This window comes from Nicrophorus vespilloides, unplaced genomic scaffold, assembly GCF_001412225.1.
Source record: "Nicrophorus vespilloides isolate i.1.1-1 unplaced genomic scaffold, Nicve_v1.0, whole genome shotgun sequence".
In the NCBI taxonomy this organism is placed as follows: domain Eukaryota; kingdom Metazoa; phylum Arthropoda; class Insecta; order Coleoptera; family Silphidae; genus Nicrophorus; species Nicrophorus vespilloides.
Window position 1 is genome coordinate 394,214 of NW_017100092.1, and position 19,603 is coordinate 413,816.

A 19,603-nucleotide genomic window follows, 5' to 3' on the forward strand; every position below is an offset into this window, starting at 1 on the left:
TGACTCAACAAGAGCCGCATTAGCTCACAGTATATACAATGACCGGATTAATCGAAGTCACAAGATGTCAAATATTGCTGTATTAAACGAGATTGCCGAACTAAGAAGAAACAGCCAGACGGCAATACCAGTGACAAAGGTGGAGAACACGTGAAGGAAACTATAAATACAGTTGAACGCCCGTAAGCGAGGTCGCATAACGAGCAAAATGAATTGTAAAAAAATGATTCGCTAAACGAGTGACGATGAGAAGAGAAGTCCAGGATTGTGCACCTGCTACATCATTTTTAAAACTTGTGTACATAATATGTATGTGTATTTTTTAATAGACTTAAACCCCATTGACGAGAAAGAGGAATATTCTTTATGGCTACCGTTCACAAAGAACGAACTTGATAGAGCACGTGATATAATAAAAATCGGCAAAGCCCCAGGGCTTCTGGTCAAGGAATTTCCAAATGCTGTTCTGTCTCACACAAGTACTATCGTGGCATGGGTGCTTTGGGAAATACCTCCACTTCATCAAGAAGAACGACCCTAAGTGTTTGTACTGCCCAGATTATCTAGATCTTACACTTAAAAATTTCAACATTTCTGCGACCCCCCCAAGTATTTTTCCACACTATGAGAGTCACTGATCTAGAGCACACCCTCTTCAGATGCAACTGGTGGCCGAACTGGAATCGGAGTCGGATAACATGGTAAAAGTCATTACGGAGAGTCAGGATAGATGGAACGTAGTGGTGGGTTACGTAAAGGGCATAATGACTACCAAGGAGAAAGAGAAATTTAGTGAGGCAGGCGGATGATGGCGAGTGTACCTGACTCAACAGGGCAAGGGCGGAACGAGAGCACGAAGACATACCGGTATGGGCAAAAAGTCAGTGGCCAACACGTCTGCTCACAGGCTTCGGTTTTGTACCAGCCGTGGTTCCTTTTGAAGGTTTCCACACTACAATTAATTACTTTCAATATTGAAACTAGAATAAATAAACACTGAATATTAGAATACTGTGGGCGGAAAGACCCCGGTCGTTAGCCCTTTGGGCAGCCTATTATTATATATATTTCTATTGTATGTTAAAATTTATTTATTTATATGTAAAGAATGTACTTTTTTTTCCTTATGTATTAATGTTTGGCCAATAAATTATTATTATTATTTAGAATACTGAAACTACAGTAGTACAGTAAATAAAGAAATTTGCCAAACTTTAATTAAATAAATAATTACAACCCTATTTCCGCAACCTTTTTGTTTTTTTTTTAAATTTAGGTGGGATTCAAATTATCGTCTTTGTTTTGGATATTTCAAACATTGAATTGAAGTAAAATACATAAATATGTCTTCTGATTAAACAAAGAGAGCAATGAGTGTAGTAGTTAAACCATTAAAATCTCTGGTATTAGATTGAAGTACAACAAATAGACTTTTTAAGAGATCACGGTTTAACGAAATATTAAGCAACATTGTTCTGAATATGTAAATAATATAAACATAATTAGAAATTATATTTTCGATTTAACGTAAATAACCAGAAATGTTTGATTTAAAGCGTTTAATGTCGATAGCGATTTGGCCAGATTGTTATTTAATTATTATTTTTTATTGTTTATTAATTGTTATTTTCAGGATTTAATTGTGAATTTCTAATATTTTAGTGTATTTATCAATTTTATATTTTTTCTCTTTGGTTTCATTTATGTTTTTTGTACATATACTCTGGCCAATAAATTATTGTTATTATTAATAATTTATTTAATATTTTTTTTATTTATGCACATAGACTTATGTTTTAAAACGTTATATTTACTTAAAAGTATAATGATATATTAACTTTCAAATTTGTTTACCATTTACCAAGTAGGAACCTTGGTAAATGGTAAACAACATTGTTCTGAATATGCAAATCAAAATAAGACGACGTAAAATAAATTCTTATCCTATATAGCGTAAATAACTAGTAACGTTTGATGTAAATAGAATTATTTTTGAGAAAAATATTGTAAATAAATAATAATTTGTAAACAAATTCATTAGCACATGTTGCGTTGTTGATGTTTTCAGACTAATGAGAAGTTCATTTGCTGTTGTTTACAAAATGATTATGGAGATAGATGCAAGTGATTCCTGAGAATCAAACTTTATCGTAAAAATAAGTCAATTCTTATGTAATACGAAGGTGTTTGTTTGCCTAGTGTGCAGGTCAGAATTTGTGTTCTTAAAAATAGCGAGAGCACACAAACACACCACACATGCACACTCAAACGTCTCGGATTAGAATAGACCGTCGAATTGGTTATATGAATTAGACGTATCCTGATAACGGAGAAAAATAGTTCCCAGAAAATATTACAAGAAGGTCGAAATCGAGTGCGCGTTTTGTTTGTGTGTCCATTGTTTTGGTTTGTTTTTATTGGGGGAAGTAATAACGATGACGAGATTTCACAGGACCAGGAATTGGCGCGGGGAGACAGTGCGTAGGTACGTCTATTGCGAATGGATGGATATGTTTGATGATCGGAAAGAGAATTGCATCTGATGAGTTGAAGGCATGCATGGTTCGGGTTTTCCGACTAGACCGCAGCATCGGATCGGATCAGATCATCTCCTTAATAAAAACGGCTCTCGTATACTTCGTCTTTGGCATCGGGCCCAGTACAGTCCACCCGAAAAGGACCTCGATTTTCTTCTTATTTCGACGACAACAAAGGCGTAAAAAAATATGCATAGTTTCGGCCGATTGGCCGTGTCCGAGATTACCGATGCACCGACCCCCTCGACCCTCTTTTACTTGTTTTGAAGACGTTGAGCGTCGCGACGCATGTAAATAAATAATTATATTAATCGCATTAAGTTTTTGTTCTGCGGGGCGGATATTTTCAGGATGCATGTTGTTTTGAGTGTGTGTGATGTTTGGCCGCTTCAGTATGTATAAATAAAGGCGTAATTGTGCGCGTTTTCCAGTTTTTCCAAACGCGTCACAGCGATAGGACCTATAGGGGAAAATATATTCACTGCAATATCAACCACCAGAACAAAACATTGCTTTTTCTCATAAAAAGAACTACAGTTTAGCAAAATACGAGTGAAGTTTAATTGTTTCTTCATCTTTGAGCAACAACACCAGCGCAATTGAAGTAAGAAATCATAATATTGCACATACATCGTATATTTTTTAAATTAAAATAATATATTATTTCATCCTTATTAATTAATGAAGTTATTACGTTATTATAACAAATCAATTTAAATATTTCAAAACAGTCATTGAAGTAAGAGTATTTTTGAAAAATTAGATTATATTATTTCTCCGTTTTCAATTAATATTAATTTCTTTTCTTATTAATATATTTTGTAATAGTGTATAGATTACAACAGTAATAACTTACATAGTGCGGCTACGATAAGTGCGGATTTACAAAGGTATGGTTTCAAAATTAAATTAAGCAAAATAAAAATTAAATCTATAAATTTAGTATAAAAAATTATTATTTTTTACAAATAAATAATCGTTATTTTTCCTGTATACAGTCACAATGTACTGTTTATTTTTATGTTGCTCAATTTCAGATATCCCGCACTATACGAGGCACTGGTGACACATAATATACAAATGAACGTTTAAATTGACTATTTAAGAAATAAATCATAGCATATTGATATCTATATTTGAAAAAAAATGCTTATATTTCTTTTTAATCTAAATTATCTTACGTTTCTGTTGAAAAAATCAAGTTAGTAAATTATATTTAATAAATAGAACTAAATTAAAACGAGCATTAAAATGCTTTAAAAAATGTATTATTGGCAGTGAGGAAATGCACTTTCTACACGAAACGAGCGTTCCAAGTGGAACTCTAGCAAATAAATTTCGAAACATCGTCATTTTCGTCATGCGTTTCAATTTCAAAACCGAAATATTCCATGGTTTTCTTTTCTTGATTTATATTCATTCCATCTATTTATTTTTATGTACCATTTTAAATGCATTATTTTGTACACATTCGAAAATGGTACACACCATTATTACTTTGAATTACAATGGTACTCAAAATAATAAAACTTATTGATTTTGTATACTTTTCTGACCTATGCCTATTGCGTTACGGGTATTCCCTCTGGCCTTTCGACACGCGCATCCTGCAATTGGCAGCGAATCCAATGATTACGATTAGAAAATGACATTTTGCATACAAAACACGACGGTGGAAGCTGCAGTCAAATCAAAGAATATTCTATTTTCGCACATACTTCCCGCTGGCCACGACCTTGCGTCCACAAATAGATTCGCAACTGCAGGCGACAGCTGTTTCTAGAGATAGGGGAATTAAGCGGAAATAATTATAAAAAAAATGAAACGAAATGGTACGCCAAAGAAAGGCTTTCGAGGCTTGCCAAGAAGTTGTCATTGTCACAATGGAACAATGGATAATTATTGAGTTGATGACCTTTTTCCTTTTTGCAGGTTGAGAATGCCCACGGAGTTCATTACGAATCCGCTGCAGCGAGAGCTGGCGGATTCCATAATTCGGATGGTCCCATTGGATGAAATAAGGATCATCTTGGCATGCGGAGCTAAGGTGCTGGAATTTAATTCTTTTGTATTTACTTTTAGACTAATTTTTGTTATCCTCGTCCAGGTCAATGAGCAAGTGACCCAAGGTTTAATGCCATTGCATTATGCCGTATGGCAAAGATATTATGAAGCAGCCCAACTTTTGTTGACCAGAGGAGGAGAGGTCAATGCTGTTGATGAGTGTGGATATAGCGCTTTACATTTGGCTGCGGAGCACGGCTATTACGAAGTTGTAAAGCTTCTTCTATTGTCTGGAGCAAAAGTGGATTATCGCGAAAACACGAACGAGGAATTTCCGAGGACAACCCTTTGCGATGAGCCTCTGCGCCTTGCCATCAGGAATAAGCACATGCAGATCGTCAGGTTATTGCTGGAACACGGAGCAGATACGAACAAACGTTACTTCTTCGGATCCGAGATCAATCTGGTGACCGATCCAGAATACCTCGAACTCTTGTTGACCTTTGGTGCAAATCCTGAGAGCAGAGATCGCGCTGGACTCACGCCTCTGATGAAAGCCGCTCGACAACCTAGTGTAAGTGATTCGAGGAAGCAAACAAAAATTCGCTTTTATGAAGGATATTTTTAGGGATTACAGACTGTATTGCTTCTGTTAAAATACGGCGCCGATGTTAATGCTATCACTGACGAGAGAAACGACTACAGAACCGTAAATATTCAACCGCTTAAATTCCTTTACTCTACGCACTAATTCTTATTATTTGTAGGTTTTGCATTACGCCGTTCTATCAGGAAATATAGACATTATAAATTTGCTAATCAAGCAGGGAAGCAAATTGAACTACGACGAAGTTTTTGAAGTCGGTAAACCGAGTCCTCTGGATTTGGCCATACTCAAAGGAGACTCGAATATCGTTTCTCTTCTAATTAGATCAGGTATTTAGAACTCAAATAAATACTCGGAAAAATCGGGCAAACGCATACGCAAATCACGAGTCTTTGATAGTTGGCTCCACTCCAATTGGGGATCAGCTGATGAGACTTCAAAGTCATTCGTCTATTGATATACAACGTCTGCTTGAAAATCAAAACAGATCTGTTGATCAGCTGATCTCAATTTCAATTTTTGTTTTCACGGAAATGTTGATTCCAATATATCTGCAGGATCCAACGTGAACTGCAGCTCACCAATCATCGGATCACCTCTTCACGTTGCAAGTGCTGATAATATAACAAACAGATTGGAAATCCTGAAGATGTTGCTGAAAGTCGGCGCCGATCCGAATCTGAAGGTCTTTAACGACATCTATGACAGGAATTCCCAGCTGAGACCCGTCCTCGTCGAATACTTGGCCAGCAATGAGAACCCGAATTCTTCAGTTGTCACCCTATTATTGCAATACGGAGCTAAAGTACAAATATTTATCTTGTGCGTTCATCAACTAATGCTTATGGTCTTTAGGTTGTTATGAAGACGCAGTTTAGAGATCCGGACGGTTTACTGAATTCTTTACATAATGTGTTGACTCCCAACACTGAAGAGATATTCTATTTGCTGCTGGAGGCATCCGAATCGTTCGATCCATGCATGATCCGTAGAAATAATGTGATGAATCAAAAGCAGAAGTCGTACATGTTAGATCTTGCTTCAAAACCGCTTTCTTTGAGAAGGCAAACTCGACTTCTGCTCAGACGACACTACGGAGCGGATCTTTTGAATATTGCCGATACTTTCGATATACCTAAGTGTTTAATCAAGTATCTTAAATTTGATTACAGTTAAGTTTTTTTTATTATTATATTAATTTACGTACTGTAGACAGGATTATTACTATTAATAATCAATATTGTTATTATTACTACATATAAGGTTTTTTGTATCTTTCTACTTGAATATGTGATAAAATAATAATGTATACAGGAAATATATCGACCTTCAATTTGATTCCATGTCTTTAATTATGATGAACTATCAGATTTCACAAACAATAATGGGTCATACAACATATACATATCATTGATATATCCTATAATTGGAAGTATTAGGTTTAGACTAATTATAGTTTGCATTAAATATATTGAGAATTTGAAACAAAAGAAATATTTTAACTAAATTTATATATTTTCTGACCTTGGGTGCAAATATTTACGAAGAACAGAAATTGGTAGTAAATTAATAAGAATATATGTTAGTATAATATGAACAAAAAAATAAATTACAATTTTTAAAAAATAAATTAAAATATGAAAGACTCAGGCTATTGCCGGAATTTTACTCTCGTATTAGCCGATTGTTATTGTCGCGACTCTCGGGATTATTACGGAACTACTATGATCGGAATATTATTAATGAGAATGCTGAAATGGCAGTGATTTAGTAGAGGTGAATGACGAAACTTCCCCATATGTTAATTCCAGTGGCAGAACTGCAATATCGCCCCTCCTTTATCAATTTTTGTAACTTTTGTGTATGGAAATATTATTTTCACTATTTCAAATCAAGGGGCACCTTGCTACTTAAGAAAAATGTCGAGAGATTTAGTGGCCCGAATAATATGCTGCAGGGTGACCAAAAAATGAAATTCCGTCACTGACTTATGCAGGAACTAATACATGACAACATTAACGAAGACAGGTAGTCTGAAATGTAAATACAAATTGTATTGACTAAAACAAAGCACTGATTATTTTGTTATCAACTTTATATAGAAAGATTCAGCGCGTTTTTTTCAATTTCTGGCAAAGCCGTTACAAAGAGTGTCATGAATAAACAGAACTCACCAGCACATAACGTGACTTATCAAAACAGAATAAAACAGATCGTTATACAAGAGAACAGGACAAAACAAACATGGATAAAACAGAATAGTACTGAAACAGAATAGAATTAAATCAGGACATCGGAAAAAAATATTGACTAAAATTAAACTTTGCCAAAATAAATTACACATGATATCCTCTTAAGGTCAAACAATGCAAAATCGCAACTTCCCTTCTTTCTCTTTGACACTCTTTATGCAAGCAATTTTTGTAATAATTTGTTTTGCTCGTTATGGGAATTACTCTTTATGTGAGGTTTTCGTTAACCGAAGTTCCACTCTATTTTAAAATATAATCTATAATATAAACAGCCGTTAAATTTTTAATAGGTCGCGAGAAACTGGTTAAATACTTATGGTAATTGGATCGCAGTACAACTACGACCCAACAAATATGATAGGTCGTGCGGCAAAAAGGTAAGAAACTCTGATTTATAATATGAGAGGTGTAATATTAAAATAAAATTTTCCAATTCTCGATTGTTCGGGAACAGCACTTAGTCTACTGTTTTTCAACCTTTTCGTCTCACAGTTCACATGATCTTATTGTTAAACTTTGATTTTATATGTACACTTATTGTAGTTTGAAATTCTTTAGTGTTTTTTTTTTGTAAAATACTAATAGAAAATAATAATTTATGTAATTAGAAGAGAAAAAACTGCGTTTTATTATTCCGTTCAATATTAGTGAGAGAGAAATGCCAAATATTTGGTATTTTACCAACTCTCGGAAAAAGAGTTCCGTAAACAGGCGAAAATATTAAAGTCAACTGTTGCATGCAATAATGTGTGGATGTTGCAATAGTAAATTACTCCAAGAATCACCTGATTTCGGGTAACCGGTGACGCGGAGAAGATGAGGAGGAATAGTTACCCATTGCGCAATCGTTTCGCTCCTCTTTTATCTCGCCTCCACCATTTCTTCGCTTCTTTTCTTTTCTGAGATAGGAAGAACAAAATGAGATTTTGCAATTGATTACGTCGCACAATAAGACGAGTGACATAACGTTATCCAATGAGACGTGTTGTGCAAGCCGTGGGCCGGACCCGAGAGCTGCTGCTGTTACTTTGGACACCGTATTATACTCCTTATCCCGTTTCAATGCCCGCTCTTGAACACTCTGAGCTACTTTCTTTAACGCTTTCTCTTCGACCAGCTCAACATACTTCCGCTTGCTACAGCTTAGCTTCTCGAAAACTCTTCTCCAGAACAGTCTCTATCGCGTTAACGCGACCATCAGACCACATAGTACCATGTTCATGACATTCTATAACTATTAGAAAACATTAGAGAATTGTTTTTTTCTCTTGATTACATTTTACAAAATAAAATATAATTAAAGAGTTAAACAATATAAAGAAAAAGTGCTCGTTTCTCTTCACATCAAATTTAAATTGTGCTGAATTTTGGACTTAATCAATTTGGACCATCATAATTGTAAGTATTCATTTATAGTTTTAAAAATAATTACTAAATAATAAAGTAAAAAAGGTCAGAAAAACCTATTGTCAATAGATCTTTGCAGCCGATATAACAATAACCACATGAAACACAAAAACAAATTATTTAAATCATTTACTCGCTTTTTTTTTATGAACAATGAAATGAAATTCTTTTCATTTTTTTTAAAACCAATGGTTAATAGCCCTCTGACTTTATAACAATAAAAAATATTGTTTTATTTTAACAAACAGATGTTTTTCAATTCATTTTTTTATCAATGCGAATATTTCAAATACAAGTATTCAATTTTTTATATGAAATATTTATAAATAAAAGGAAACTCAAAATAAATATAATAATAGATGATTATTATTTTAACAAACTTAAACTTTTTTATTTATTTATTTATTTTAGTGACCTTAATTTAAGCCAAGTTTGACCTAACTATTACCACCTATTTTTTTGTATATATACACAAATATTTCATACCATAATAGATTATTGAAATTAATTACTTTACTTTATAAAATGCGAATAAACATTAGGATTACTATAATTAATAATATTAAGAAACTTATTCAATATATTCTCTATTTCATATAATATTTTTCAATTGATTACTTAGTTTCATATTTATTTTGAAATTAGTTATGTAATTGTACAATTGATGCAATATTTTTTTTTCTTTTAATTTACTGTCAATTATTACAATCTTTCTATAGAAGAACAGTAAACAATATTTTTAGCGGTACAAATGTAATGAAGATGGAGAACTAAACAGTATCCATCTGTTATTTACTATCTTAAAGTAAATATTTGAGAATACACATTAAATAAAATAATGCTGTTATTATTTTATAATTCAATTGAATTTTTAAAAAATTATATAAAAAAATATTTGAGTTTGACGATATAAACATCAGGTCTTATTCAATCGAATTAATGAATACATTGAACGATGAGATAACACCAAACAAAAAAAAATATATATATATATATATATAAAAAAAGAGAGAACAGCGTTCGCGTGAAAATATATTTTGTTTGTCGGTTACGTAATTCATCCGGGCCGAATAAATTTCTATTTGCATAAAGAGCGTTAACATTCGATTTCGAGAAAAAAGTATGTTAAATACGAATTTATATAATACGTTGTATGTATTTTGTTTAGAATATTTTTTTTAATTAGTTTTCCGATATCGGAATTTCCTGCATAAGAAACCCGTCGCATCCACAAGTTTCTACTATTTTGTATAGAGGAATTTTAATATTTTCTTTATATTACTCATTTTATTTTTGTTGAAATTAATTAATTCTTAATTAATAAAAGCAAATAACAAATATATGAGTTTTTTGTACAATTTATTTTGTTAGTAATATTTATTGGCCCTAATTGAAGTCCAAGTGCTAACGACTCATATGCTTCTGTTTTTTTTTTATATAAAAGTAACTAAAATTTTACTGAATATTACATAGACAGTGGAACCTCACTTAACGAGCAAATTGAATTGTAAGAAAAATGACTCGCTTAATGAGCGACGTGTCGCATAACGAGTGACGATGAGAAGAGAAGTCCGGATTTCGAGTCGGCTTCATTACTTTTAAAACTTGTGTACACATATTATGTGTATTTTTTAATATATTAACCATCTTCGATTTTCTTTGTCATCTTTATATAAAGCGGACTATACTTTTCAAATATAATTTGTTGCTGTATATGCAACACAAACACAAATGTTTTGTGTCCAACCATTACTATAATATATAAACACACTATGTACGATTTTTTATATAAACAAATATTAAAAGTGTAAAGAGATCTAAACTAAGTCCCCGAATTTATACAAGTAATATAAACAAATATTTTGTGCAAAATTTAATAACACTTGCAGGCCTCCAAATAAAAAGACTAAGAATAAAAATAACCATAGATATGAAAAGTAAAATTATTAAACATCGAGACCAAGTTATACTTTTTTTCCGGCATAGAACGCATTATCGTATTTTACATTAGTTTATATGGGAAAAACTGTTTCACGAGTATTTCACTGTAAGAGTAAAAATCCGAAAATTTTGGAACGGATTAAACTCGTTAAGCGAGGTTCCACTGTATTTACATTTTAATTGTAGACACTACAAATAAAATAAATTGCTTAAAGATGTAAGAGTACTGTTAGTATAATTATAATTAAAATTAACCGTATGAAAATCCAGTTACATTTAATTAATTGAACATTTGAAAGTATTCAGTAACTAATCTTCATTTTTTTTAAATAATAGTTAAAATGTTCTGACTGTCAATATTTAAACTTAATTTAAAATTAGTATGATTAGTGTTCCCTAAATAGTATTATTGGATTTCACAATAATGATGTATTTGATACTCTAGTCATTTTTTATGTTATATTTTTTTTATTAAAATTAATCTAATTTACTCATTATCTAATAGTATACGAAATTACTTCGATCAGAAGTATAAATACTATGACAAAAATGAGGATATAATCAACCACCTTTGGAAATATTTTGATGTTTACATTTTCTTGACAGAAACTTTAAATTTTTCTTGATTTTTTCTGTCTTCGTTATTTATATGGTTTTCTAAAACTTTTATTAAAAATTGAATTGAGCAATATTTTACAGCAAACTGTAATTTCATAATTTATTGAAATTGTGAATTTTATTATCGGAAGTAACGTTTTTATTCATTTTATTTGATATTTTAAAAATATTTAATCAAATATTTTACATATTTATTAAATACTTCTTATAATTACAAAAAAAACTTTTTCACAGATTTATCGCAAATTTACTAATGTTTTTAAATATTTTGAATTAAAAAAAAAATATTGATGTCTCAATAAAGGCAGTTATTTAAAACAATGTGCTAAATGATTATTGAATATGTATGAGATGTTAATTAAATTAACTCTATTTGAATAATAAAAAAATAACGTCACACTTGATGTCTATTATCTTGATTTTAATATTAATAAATTAATATGAAATAACACATTAGTCAACTTATAATTAGTATATATTGTTAAGAAATTACAAAACAAATAAATATTTACAGAAAGATAATTGGTATATAATCAATTTATAAACATGTTAAAATATTTTTTTCAAATTTCAACAAACATTTTAAATTATGATGACAAATATTTAATTTCCTAGTAAAGGATGCTACTTATTTGTACATAAATATTTACAATTTTAATATCAAAAATGTATAAACTACATACAATAACGTATATACTGACGTAATTTATATGAATGTATGTTGCTTCAGCTCGCAGCTGGTTATTCCAGGAATGACTGATAAGGGTACTACCTCTTCATGATATATAAGGTGTAGCATATCTATGATATTTCTCTTTTGTTGTGTCTAACTATCCGGTAAGGTTTTCTGTATTGTTTCTTGTGTATTGTCCTTCCGTATTGGCTCTTGTGCCACTCGTTATACTGTAAGATCTCTATGTATCCTGTGTTTCTCTCTCTGTGTTATTAACTATCTGTGATGTCCTCAAATAAAAATATGTGTGAATACCGCCATTGTGGAATTAGTTGTTTCTACTATTCGAATATTCCCCTACGATCCATATAATCGAGCATCTCCAAAAATGCAATAAATTATTATTATTGTTTTATATACTGTATTATTTTCATCTCATAAATTAATTTAATTTATTTTTAATAAAACTACTATAAAATCCATAATTTCCTAAAAATATGATTATTATTGGATATTGTTTGTCACTACCAGTTATTTCGTAAGTAATATTCGATACGTCAATTGCATTTGGCATTATTTTATAAATAATAATTTTCATACATAGATTAAATCTATGAAAAAAATACACTAAAATATAATAATTCGTTGTTAAACAGACTGAACATTTGATTGAAAAACAAAAACGAAATCAATCAAATAATATAAATACTTTACATTAGTTTAAATTAAAATCTATTTCTAAATAAATATTCAATTACATTTAAATAGTTTCTTTTTAAATATAAGAACTATTAACAGACGTTATAGAAAGTTGTATTTAATTCTGGTTTATATGATTGAAACGTGATATTTATTTAGTGCTAAATAAAACAGTAGAAAGAAACCATTTTACGGCGAATGCATTCGAAATCTGAAATAATCAGTTATAATGTAAATAACGACGATTTCCACGGAATCGCTTCTGCTCGAGAATTTTCGATTCATAGAAAGCGAGACACATTCGCTATTAATGAAATGATCCATTTTATTTTGTTATTTTTTTTGTAAATAAACTTGTTGCATTTCTCATTTACAGGTTTAAATAGGAACGTATTTGTGTTAATTGAACAATTAAAGTATAAATGAACAGTTGTAATTTTAACACAATTTTTAAGATAGTAAAAAAAAATATGTAATCGTATATAATTATGACACGTATATTTAAAAGTTAGTTAGTTGGTTTTTACAAAGTACAAGTAACATCAATTTGATGATGATAAACAAACAATGGGTTTGATGTAGAATGACGCTCATCGGTTCTCAACCTATGGGTCTCTATCAAATATTTGGTCGCGAAACGACAGCTGTCACCTTGTGTCAAAAGTTTTATGTTATAATTGGGTTTCTATGCAACTACACCCAAATGTTTCAAACAAATAAATTTTCCAATATTCAGCAAATGTTATTGGATGGTCCAAGGTTGGTTAAGAGTGACAGTTCCTCGATTGTCTGACCCGGATTTGCTTCCATTGCTATCTTTAAGACATCATTGTCTAAAGTTTTTGGTCTTCCCTATCGATACGAGTCGAAAATAAAATAATTAGATTTAATTATTTGCAAAGTCCTAACCTTATAATGTATTTAGTATGGCTTTGAAGTACACAATAAGCTGATAAACAAATGTTTACATGCGCAAAATGGACATTACTTGAGGGTTGAGAAATGCTACTGGTCTATGAAGTAACTAATGTTTATTTTATTGTATTATTTTATTTAAAGTTTTCTTAAATTACTTCACATTTAACAATAAACATGATTTACTATTTAGTGTCTTTTTTCCATTGTAAAATATTTGTTTTTGCGTAAAATTAAAATTTTATTGTATTTCATTTGCATCTGGATTTATATATACTATTTTGAGGATAGAACGTGATTTTTTGTGGCCCACGAAAAAATATTTGAATTAGTATTTAAGAATATATACTTTGATGTTAAATTACTAAGATACTTAACTAAGTATAGGGCACACGACAACATTCATGCGGTACATTCATTTACGGTATACTCTTTCTATTAAATACCCTTATAAGAATTCTGGAGCGTGTTTGGCATTTGATTTCAGAGTTTCACGAAATTATTAATCTTTATGTCGTACTTCAGCCTATTTATTGTTTCACTGTTGTCGAGCAGACCAATAGCCAGAACATTAGTATATGACTCCAGTCTACCTTGGTAATTACTACTAAATGTTGGTATTGTATCCTCGACTATATCTATATGGAGATCTTCGAATATTTGTTAATTATTGACGAACCACGGAGCCTTAATAATATTTTTTAGTCATTTTGGTTGAAACCTTTGTATAATTTGTATGTTTGATTTACTGGCTGCACCCTGTATGTAAGTAATTTATTTTCCACTAATAATTCAGACCTTTTCCCTAGAAGCGAGTAGAGTTTTCTAAACTCTTAGCCTAAATGTGATCTTTCCAGGTGAATCTTCTGTCGAGATGCATGCTTAGATATTTGACTTTTGTTGATTTGGGTAGAGCTTGTCCATTAAGTCTTACAGTTGGGCAGGTGTCTTTTTTTAGTATGAATGTGATATGACGGATTTCATTTCGTTAACTACTATTCTCCTTATTTTAAGCCATTTTTTATTTTCCTATAGATATTCAGATGCTACTGCTGGATTCTCATTTAATGCCTAGATTGCTGTAACATCAGTGAATGTTGCCATCGTAGTATTGCTAGATTTAGAAATATCTTCCGTGTATCAAAATGTTTTTCTTAAAGAATTCAATTATGGGGATTTTTGAATTAACATAATTGATCGTTTGATTTGAAAAATAAAATAAAATCATTATCTAATGCTTTAGACATAAATAGTATTAACTCTATTGACCAACAATCGGATTGCATGTCTGATTATGACCGGAAATGCCATTAAAGCCTTTCACTTAATAAATTATTCGAGAAAAAAAAGAACACTCTCAATGCGGGAGACACATGACTCGATATGTATATATTAATGAAATCACCGCAAGGAAAAACACGACTCCCACAACTCAATCGATAATTGCACATACATTCAGTATATCTGTTTTCGTTACCTAGTTTATAATTTAAGTTAATAAAATAGCACTAGTACTATTAATTTTATATCTTTAAATACTACGACCGCTAATAATAGAAGCAGTTGTAACAAAAACAAGTAGTCAGTCGCTAAGGAAACATTTAATTTAACAAAAACAATTTATTTGCTTTAACATTAAATGTTTTTATTAACTTAAATCTTTAACATGTTGTCTTTATATTTTCTATAACTTTTTTTTATAAATTTATAATTCCTATCACTAATGTTTGTAAGCATTTAAACCACAAAATTTCAATTACAGTTTCTTATATTCTATTTATAAAAATAAATCAATGATTTAGAAAACTGAAATGTATAGTATCTATTGTATACTAATACGAAATTATTTATTAGAGAAATTACCCATGTTTATTTACAAATTAGTGATAAAGCAATTAATATTGCATTAATAACGAATCTTATAAAAATATTAATTTAAATCAATTTGTAATAAATGATATTGAATTTAATAATAATAATATTTATTAGTTTACTGACTTATTGAAAACACGATTATTATTAATAGGTTAGTATTATACATTAATATTGTAAAATATATATTTTGGAAACAAAATTATTATTATCTACATTTCTTTAATAAAAATATAACATTTTGTGCAAATTAGATAAAATTATTAGAAAAAAAATACTATACTGCATATTAATGAATGTATATGTTACCGTTAGAGCTTACAATTCCAGTATTCCATGAAATAACTAGTTATTTAATAAAATACCGATCTGCAGCATCAAATTATGGGAAATATTAATGTCATGATAAAATAGAATAAACAGATGACACACTTCACACAAAAAAAGAATTATTGAAATATTGACCAATCAAAAAATATCAAAAAAGTAGAAATATTTGTATATGTTTCTCTTGTGCACGACAGCCAATTTAATTTAATATGTTTCGGTAAAAATGTTTGTACAAGACAAAGACTGTACTGGATTTGATTTCAGTTCTAAAAATCATACAAGAGCCTTGTAACATCACCATTTCATACTTTGTGAAGAATACATTTAAGCTAGTAATGTTGTATATTATCTTCCTCTCACAGACACAAACAGACAAAAATTATATTCCCCTAAAATTATATTCCTCAACAATTTCATTCCTGCATGAAGAAGGAAATGTTGGTGATGTATATCCTTACTATTACAGTATCGTGAACAGCCTGGAGGTATGAACTATGATTTTCATTAATAATCTTCATCAAATTCTTCTACTATAGCATTTAGATAAGTAAAAAGCTTATTTGCATATAAGTGTTTCCGCTAAATCATACAATGAGTGGACAAAACTTCTGGATGTACGACTTTCTTTATTTTCGCAATTACTCCAGTCATATTCGCAGCATTGTTAGTATTCACTTTGACGCATTTGCTCCAGTTAAATACCTATAATTGAAAATACTCAAATAAATACACCTATCCCTGAATGAAATAATGATCCAGATGAAGTCGAATTTGAACCACTCACAATTACAGTAAAAATCATCCGCGAAGGACACATATTTGGAAGAAAATTGGATAATCATTTTGTTCAAAATGACTCAAATGTTGAACAGGCTCTTCGATTCCAATGTGATATTAAACACTGCTTGATGATGTAGATTTTCTTCAATTTCATACTTTTCTATTTACACGGTTTTTTGTTTAAAAAATGCAATTTCGATTTACTCGTTTTTCTCAGGAACCTATCTACCGTGTAAATCGGAGGATAGGTGTAAAGAAGTTCTTCACTAAGCAAAGTTGAATACCATTACTTATATCAGCCAATTTGATTTAATCATGTTATATTATTAAACACTTTTTCTTTTTGAATAAACTTTGTATAATTCTCTTTTCTGAGGTCATCTATTCATATTTACACTGTTATGCTACGAGTTTTGTCGTAGCTGTACAAATATGGCAAGGGTTGAGATAACGCGTAGTAGGTGTCTTAGCCAGACAAATAACCTACGAGATATCGTTGCCTACCTAACGTGTTAATCAACATTCCCAAAAGTCAACATTATTATATTACTTGGTATCTTCTAAACTTGAAGCACTTGTACTTGGCATACTTCCTCTTGATCAGCGGTTGCCAAAGTGGTGGTCCGCGAGAAAATTTCGCTGGTCCGCAGAAAAATGTGGAATATACTTACTCATCATGTTAAGTTATGTTTTAAGATGCATTAAAACATGATTCAATTCATAACAATACGTGACAAGTTATAAAAACTTTTGTCGTATACTGTACACACTGGCCATTTTTTTTATAAATATATTTAACACTTAAAAAATCCTATTAGTGGTCCGCGGGATTTAAATTATGAATTAACTGGTCCGTGAGGTCAAAAAGTTTGGCGACCGCTGCTCTTGATTATTGTTTTTTTATTTTTCTACTAAAGAAGCTTAATTTTATATTATTCTATCCAAAAACAAAAAACAAAACATCAGTTTAATACTATTTATAATACGTATTTTATGAAAATGATTTTTAAAATTAGAATAAACTTCAAATATAATTAAAATAAAAATTGATAATTTATAACCATTTATCACAACAAAGTTGTTTGTGTATTTGAAATTGAATTTTAAATGGAATAACAAACGAAATTTAGATACAGTTCGCATTATATTATATAATTTTGTATTATGTATTCCTGTGACGCATATTCTTAAAACGTAAAAAATAAAATAATTTTTTTTTAATGAAAATGTGAACTTTAGTGACCGTATTAAACTCAAGATAATATTAAACATTTTCAATTCAATTTCAATAATTATAACCTTGAAATAACCACAGTTATTACATGCATTCTGTTGAAAATTATTGAAATTCCAAAAACAAAATGCGCTTGTTTCTAAATAATTTTTCCGTAACGTAACAGAATTTCTTTTATCATTATTTTTAAAGCGTAATGGATTTGTTTATTGCTACAAAATACAAGTAATTACATACTAATCGTTTGTTATTTATAATTAATTCACTTATGTCCTTAAAAATATATTTTTTATCCATGAATTATTTAGTTTTGTTACAAATTCAAATGTTGTTTACATTGTTTTTAATTCGTATTTTTTTATTGAATTTAAATAGTCATGAATAAAGTATTAGTTTCAATTTGCTTAATTTATTGATTCATTAAAACAAATTTTCTTTAATCATTTATTTATTTACACTATGGATTTCTCGTTTTAATTGAATGTAAGTTTTTTTCTGTTAGCTTTGTTTTTAATTCGTAATTGATTTCATTAGTGCCAATAACAATTGAACTTAATTGAAACAGCTAATTATAATGTAAATTAATTAATTAAATTGATGGATATAAATTAATTAAAAATCTTGTTATGTTTGTTTTACTCAAGTTTCAATTATTATATACAATTAATCCTCGTTTCCCGACTGATTCGCTTCCCGAAGAAAAAGTACAGCTCGCATTTGAACAACCGGACATAATCAATGAATCATCTTTAACAACTAATGTAAATCATTTTTATAAAAAAAAATATCAAATTGAAGGAAGTGTCGTATCTCGGGATGGAATATCTCTGGACACTGTTGAATAATTTGTTGTATTGTCGATGTGGAGTGGGTTTTATGGAAGTCTATATTAAAGTTAGTGTAATAATAGTATTTATTTAACACTTAGATACTAGTGTTTCTTAATCTAGCTTCCAGTTGCTATTTGGCTAATTTTGCCAAGTGGGAGGTACGTCATAGGCGTCGGCGGGAGTTTTTATGTCTCCCGCTGCCGATAAGGTCTAAAGGGTGATACAATTGTTTGGGAAGATTAATTGTCCGTGGCGTAGTTTTTATAGTTAGTTGTCCCACATAATCCTTTTGAGACAGTGACCTAGAGTTTCTCCAAAAAGGTTTTATTGCACTATGCAGGTGTTGCAAGTGCCGAAAGCTTGTCGTGGGAATTTTCCACAAGCCTGTACTTGATAAATAGTACACATGGTACTTATTGGTATGTGTATATATATTAATAGTAATGTGGTTGGACACAACAGAAGCACAAACTGAACTGAGTCTCATCGAATTGGGCGTTCTACAAGGTAGTGTCTTGCGACCAATTTGCAGATATATCAACAACAGAGAAAACAAATGTGGCAATATTTAAAGATGTCACAGCAATCAAGGCACCTGTCCTCCAGTTAAACTCAACAACAAAGTAGTTCCAGCATCTTCAAGAGTGAGATACTTGGGAATACACCTAAACACGAGACTGACTTGGAAGGATCATATGCAGGCAAAGCGTGAAGAACTAGAAATAAAATTTATACAGATATATTGGTTGCTGCGCACAAATTCGCAGTTGACTTTGGAGAACAAGTTGCTAGTGTATAAATTATATTAAAACTAATTTGGACCTACGGTATCCAATTATGGGGAACAGCAAGTTCAACTAATATTAAAAAATATACGAACAGGCTTGATTCGCATACGAATCCG

General features: G+C 30.4%; 1 protein-coding gene across 4 annotated transcripts; it reads left to right on the forward strand.

Moving 5' to 3' along the window:
* The first annotated feature begins 2,241 nt into the window (after positions 1-2,241).
* LOC108567634 (putative ankyrin repeat protein RF_0381) lies at positions 2,242-6,486 on the forward strand. 4 transcript variants are annotated; one of them, XM_017928228.1, is made up of 8 exons: positions 2,633-2,827; positions 2,969-3,141; positions 4,470-4,584; positions 4,645-5,115; positions 5,170-5,250; positions 5,309-5,477; positions 5,706-5,953; positions 6,004-6,486. In XM_017928228.1, the coding sequence occupies exons 3-8, from the start codon at positions 4,477-4,479 to the stop codon at positions 6,322-6,324; spliced, it is 1,398 nt and encodes a 465-aa protein (XP_017783717.1). In that variant the 5' UTR covers positions 2,633-2,827; positions 2,969-3,141; positions 4,470-4,476; the 3' UTR covers positions 6,325-6,486. The 4 variants fall into 4 exon arrangements, with proteins under 4 accessions (XP_017783714.1, XP_017783715.1, XP_017783717.1 ...); XM_017928225.1 differs by lacking the exons at positions 2,633-2,827; positions 2,969-3,141 and adding an exon at positions 2,242-2,485; XM_017928226.1 differs by lacking the exon at positions 2,969-3,141 and having other exon boundaries at positions 2,608-2,827.
* The last annotated feature ends 13,117 nt before the right edge of the window (positions 6,487-19,603 follow it).

Excerpts from the sequence above, each read along its gene's own strand:
- LOC108567634 (XM_017928225.1), top strand. The coding sequence starts at position 2,436 with ATGACGAGATTTCACAGGACCAGGAATTGGCGCGGGGAGACAGTGCGT. Across the intron at positions 2,486-4,469 it reads CGCGGGGAGACAGTGCGTAG|GTTGAGAATGCCCACGGAGT; the intron begins GTACGTCTATTG and ends TCCTTTTTGCAG. Across the intron at positions 5,251-5,308 it reads AGAGAAACGACTACAGAACC|GTTTTGCATTACGCCGTTCT; the intron begins GTAAATATTCAA and ends TATTATTTGTAG.